Raw genomic sequence first — 6,162 nt, 5'->3', positions numbered from 1 at the left:
CCGAATGATAACACCTGATTGGTTCCCATGGTTATGTTGAAGACCCCCAAGAGCTGAACACCAACTACATCAATGACATCTGTGAATACAAATTCAATAAAAATTTAAAGGACGTTAAATTGATTATTATATCATACCAGTCTATTGATGGCGCAAATGCAGCGATCTGATTGGTAGAGAAGCGAAAAGAAATGTGGTATATTGGCGATATACCACGGCTGGCATATGCGGGAACTCTCAGCTTGACCTTTTACTTTATAAAGCTTTTCTTCAACCAAACATAATGTATGGATTAGAAGTGTGGGGGAATACATACTCGACATATTTGCAATCTATTTTGAAAACTCAGAAAATGTGTTTACGGTGTATAACCTACTCTGAGATTCAGAGATCCGTCTGCACCACTATTCAAAGAACTAGGTCTTTTTGATATCTTTAAACTTTATAAACTTGGTATAGCGAATTTCATCTTTGATCTGTACAATTATAATCTACCCCATCATATTGGTGACTATTTCAATACGGTCGACCATGGCCGACATACAAGGTTTAAACTTCAGCAAAACTTAGCTATTCCGAAGATATACACAGATGCCTGTAAATTTGCGATTAAATATTCAGGCGCTAAACTGTGGAATAGTTTACCCATTCACATGAAATCACTCTTATCACAACATCTGTTTAGAAAAGCGTTAAAACAACACCTCATCGATGAATCGTAAAGTACTCACTGTCATGTAAATTCTTACATTTTAAGCTCGTTGTATTTACGGGATTTTCTTTCTTTCTAGCCCTTTTAACAGTGATACACATGTAGTTTGAGGTGGGGCAAAACCAGATTAGCGAAAAGCTATTTTTTGGCTCCTAAATTGCCATTTCTTTCCTTTTTCAGTAATATGTAAAACGTTTATAGTAGTTGTTATTATTATTTCTTTATGGCAATAATTAAATGAATGAATCCGTTTTTGACGTCCCATGCCCAAATTGCAATATACTGTTATGATATAATAGCAATAAATAATACCCAGTGATGGTATACCACTCGATTTTGACCAGTTCATTTCATATATGCCCTCGTGCATATATGTCGTGAACTGGTCAAAATCTTGTGGTATACCGTTTGCTGGTAGTGTGCTTTATTGCTTAAATATATTATATACCAAAGAAGGAACTACTTGCCCCGACGATAGGTGACTATTTGTCCGTCCGTCGTACGGAGGGCAGATGGTCTATTGCCTCAAAGATACATAGTCCCTTGTTTTGGCAATTCATCTTTTATCTATTTTTACTATTTTTTTGTTTTTGTTTTTCAAATGCTTTCTTTCCATGTTAGACGAAACTCCGTTGGAAATTCAATTGCTTGCATGATGGAACGCATTCAGTTGATATATGAAATAACTATTGCACGGTCTATCGAATTTTATGTATACTTTTCTCTCGTTTCTTATTTAAAAACACGAAAATTGATCTTTCTTTTTAAATAAATGAGTTGTAAAGTTGAAAATATTTCAGGGGCTCTCTTACTCAATTTTGATTATTCGGTTTGCTACATCGGCTATGTATGTATGTATGTATGTATGTATGTATGTATGTATGTATGTATGTAGGTAGGTAGGTAGGTAGGTAGGTAGGTAGGTAGGTAGGTAGGTAGGTAGGTAGGTATGTAGGTATGTATGTATGTATGTATGTATGTATGTATGTATGTATGTATGTATGTATGTATGTATGTATGTATGTATGTATGTATGTATGTATGTATGTATGTATGTATGTATGTATGTATGTATGTAGTACGTTGGTTCCTGTCTGAAACATTATCTTTCAGATCAACTGATTCATTTACTTTTTGAGACGAACAAGCAAAGTAGGCACGGTAGTACCAAAATAAATAGACGCATACTGCAATAAGCATGTATGTACCAGTTTCTGTGCAAAATGGTCTAAAGTCGCAAACGAGTTGCATTTTACCTTTACCCTAGAAATCAGCTTGCCATTGTTGATAATATATTGTACTTAAAGTAAATTGCCAGCCTCAATCATTGCAGACGAGGCCAAGGAAGAAATCTTCACCTTGGTGCTAAAGTTTTCTCTGTGTGACAAGTCAGTCAGGCTGTATCATATACGGATATATCTGCAAGTGAGAGCGGAATTGTCATCATGCATGAACAACAGTTGCCTACAAATACCTTGATCGATCGCTGGTGTCTGTTGTAGAGACTGTTCGGTAGGTTCATCTTGGGTATACTCATCGGAACTTGTCGAAGCAGACAGTCCTTGGGAACCTTAAGAGCAAGAAGGCACAGAGTTGGACATAAATAAGCAATTTTTACAACGTTAACAACCTAATTTTTCGAATGAGGGACGTATTGTGCCATCTTTTTCGTTGCAATACTAACTGCATTGCTATCGTCAGCTTAAAATTTGCGTCTCTACGAAAAGCTGACTTTTTGACACAGAGGGCGCTGTAATATTATTCCAACCATTCCTAGCATTTGTCCACGTTCAAACGCAGAACAGTTTATTCTCCTTTCCATTTCAAAGAGTGATGATAACAATATCGTGTATCAATGACGAGATGGGGAATATTATTTATTGCTGGCACCATTTCACACGTTTTATACCCACAAACTGATGGCGTCAAAATCGCCTTACACAAAACACAGACGCCCCATAATTGTGCCACTGACTAACTAATAAGGTTATAATAATATAAATTTGCATTTTCTTCAAATCACTGTCACAATTTCTGACTGCTTACTTTTTGTGTCGGATGAAGCACAGTGGGGGGGGGCGAGGAAGTGGGGTTAGCTTGCCTCATTGTCGAAAGGAGCGAGCGAAGCGAGCTGAGCTCAGACAATTTGGTCAGCTAACCCCAATGCCTTGCCCCCTGTTGCGGGTTCTACCCTTTTGTATTTACTCAGAATGATACGAGGACAACTTTCGTTTCACTTAACGGACTTTACTCGACCTTGTACATCCAGGTAAACTTTAGAAAGTACATGTAGAAAACGATTACTACAGTATACAAAAGTGTTATTAAACTCCATAAAGATCATGCATGTGAACAACTAGAGAACGATCGGTAGCCTCAGTAGTATAGTTCTTTGATCGCTAGAGCATAGAGAGTAACTTGAGAGTATTTACCTAGATTTGGGGGATAGAAACTCGTAACTCAACAACAACAACAATGGCGGCTGAGAACTTTTCCATGTGTTTTTACTGGAGAAAACGAACAATCAAACGTAGAGTAACTATAGAGGGCGCACTGCAATTCAACAGCAGAAAGGCACTGAGGCAGCTACACTCCTCTCTGCAACTATGTTGCATTAAAGTGTTCAAATAACAAATGTCCAAATAAAGATTGTCCTTTCAACTCTGGTTGAACTCAAGCAACAAATCACAAATTGTGCTCAAATATTTCAAATGTCTGCGATAATCAGTCATTTTCAGCAGTGCATAGCAGAACCAGCTTATGGATTGGTCTATCCAATGTAGAAGTGGCAGTGGTAAGCTGCACCTTGCGTACATATCCATCTTCTCCTGGGTAAACCTTTGATACTCTGCCAAGTCTCCAGCAGTTACGAGGCATGTTATCTTGCTTGATAATCACTATATCATCTACCTTCAGATTACGTCTGGGAACTGTCCACTTAGGCCTTGGCTTTAAGGTCTGGAGATACTCTCTCCTCCATCGGCTCCAAAATTCATTGGTTAAGTGTTGTACCCTTCTCCAACGACGTCTGGCATACATGTCTGCTTTCTGGAAGTTTCCCGGTGGGGGAAAGAGTACCTTGGTCTTCATTGTTAACAGGTGGTTTGGTGTGAGAGGTTCTGGAGAATTGTACTGGGATAGGTGATCAGTGGTGATTGGTCTTGAGTTGACAATGTTCTGTACTTCAGCTATGAATGTACGAAGGGATTCGTCATCAAGTTGAGGGCCAGCCTGATGCATGAGTGGCTCTAAGACATTTCGTACTGTCCGAATCTGTCTCTCCCAGATTCCTGCCATGTGACTAGAGCTGGGAACATTGAACTTGAATTCAATCCAATCACATTCCTGGTTCAAAAGGAAGTCAGCAACCTTCCTTTGGTCCATTTCCTTCAGAGCCTTCGTCATTTCATTGTTAGCTCCAACGATATTTGTGCCACAGTCAGCCCTGAGCTGTCTAGTCGGTCCCCGAATACTGAGGAATCTTCTCAATGCACAAATAAATGAGTCAGTTTCTAGAGAATTGGCTGTTTCCAGATGAATAGCCTTTGACGCCATACACACAAACAGTACGCCATATCTCTTCAAAAGGCTCCTCTTCTCTTTGACAAGGAACGGTCCGAACAAGTCCACACCACAATAAGTGAATGGTGGGGCTTCTTCAATACGGTCACTTGGAAGATCTCCCATTTTCTGGGTTTGAGTTGCCCGTCTCATCTTTCTACAGATCACACACTGGTGGATCAACTGAGATACAGCACTGGATCCACTGATGATCCAGTATCCATGTTGTCGGATAGAGTTGTGTGTACTACTTCGTCCCATGTGATTAACCTTCTCATGAAAGTGTCGCACAATGAGAGTGGTGATGTGACCTTTCTTCGGCAGGATTACGGGATGATTAACTTCAAAGGGCTGGCTGGATTTCTTCAATCTTCCTCCAACTCTTAGCAATCCTTGCTCATCTAGGAATGGATTAAGCTTGCGTATAGTGCTTGATTTCCGCAGCCGCACACTTTGATCAATCGCCTTCTTTCCACCTTTCGGGCCACCTTCTAGAATCAAGATTTCCTCCTTAAACACTCTCCCTTGAGTTTCCTTAATAATTGCTTTCTCTCCTTCCTTGAGATCCTGCATAGTCATCTGCTTATCAGGTTCTGTCATAACATCAATGAGGCCAGCCTTTCTGTTTGAGGTCTTGACTGCTCTCAATAATTTAGCCTTAAAGCGTAGACAGTTGGCTGCTGCATGCCTTGCTTTGTTCCAGGAAGAGAATCTGTCAAATCGATCAATTAATCGGTCATTTGAGCTGACTACTCTTGAACTAGTCTTCAACACATTGTGGATGACACCCTTCATTTCTTTGCTCACTTCTACTGCAGTTTCATCATTGCATTCAAAGCGTGACACTGCTGTTGGTTGGAAGTCACTGTCCCACAAGAAATGTGGCCCTGTCAACCATCTTGAATCTTCAACCAGTTTCCTAGCTGTAATACCTCTGCTAGCATCGTCACTGGGGTTTACATCTGTACTGACATACCTCCATTGATCCGGCACAGTCAGCTCTCTTATTTGCTGAACCCTGTTTGCAACATAGGTGTGGAAGCGCTTGGACTCATTATTTATGTATCCAAGAACCACTTTGCTGTCAACCGAAAAGTACTCCTTTATATCTTCAAACCGCAGCTCACTCTTGATGTAATTGCTTGCTCTGGCTGAGACCACCGCAGCTGTCAGCTCGAGACGTGGTATGGTAAGCTGTTTATTCAATTGTGTTACTCTGGCCTTACCAATGACAAAGGAGCAATGCACATTGCCGTCCATGTTGACCTGTCTCAGATAAGTGCTCTGTCCATAGCCAGTTTCACTTGCATCAGAAAAGTAGTGAAGCTCTGTACTTTTGACTTCGCCAAAATTATCCGGTTTATAACAGCGCTGAATATTCAGATGTTCCAAATCTACGACACTAGCTCTCCACCGCATCCACCTTGTCCTGAGGTCTTCAGGGATAGGGTCGTCCCAGTCTGCGTTACTTCTGCACAGTTCCTGTAGGATAACTTTCCCTGTTAGGATGACTGGCGCCACAAAACCCAATGGATCATACACAGAACTAATGGTTGCAAGAACTCCTCTACGTGTGAATGGTAGATCACGTAGTTCTATTCTAAACTGGAAACAATCTCTTTCAACGCACCACGTCATGCCTAAGACTCTTTCAATTGGTAGATGATCGATCTGAGTGTTGACTTCTGTGAGACTTGGTGCTCGAGCCTCACTGGTATCGCATCTAGCACTTCTCTCTTGTTGGAGATCCACTTGTGCAGTTTCAAACCAGCCTTGGCACAGATAGCTGTGCTATCATTGATCAGGTTGATAGCCTTGCTAACACTGGGCAGAGATTTAAGCCCATCATCAACATAAAAATCTTCACGAATGAATCTGGCTGCTTCTTC

General features: G+C 40.7%; 1 protein-coding gene across 1 annotated transcript; it reads right to left on the bottom strand.

The window, feature by feature from the left end:
* Positions 1-3,436: 3,436 nt before the first annotated feature.
* LOC139145688 (uncharacterized) lies at positions 3,437-5,911 on the bottom strand. Its single transcript, XM_070716992.1, has one exon. The coding sequence runs from the start codon at positions 5,909-5,911 to the stop codon at positions 3,437-3,439; it is 2,475 nt and encodes an 824-aa protein (XP_070573093.1).
* Between the last annotated feature and the right edge of the window lie 251 nt (positions 5,912-6,162).

Source organism: Ptychodera flava, chromosome 1 (genome assembly GCF_041260155.1).
Source record: "Ptychodera flava strain L36383 chromosome 1, AS_Pfla_20210202, whole genome shotgun sequence".
Lineage (NCBI taxonomy): Eukaryota > Metazoa > Hemichordata > Enteropneusta > Ptychoderidae > Ptychodera > Ptychodera flava.
This window is presented reverse-complemented; position numbering and strand designations above follow the sequence as displayed.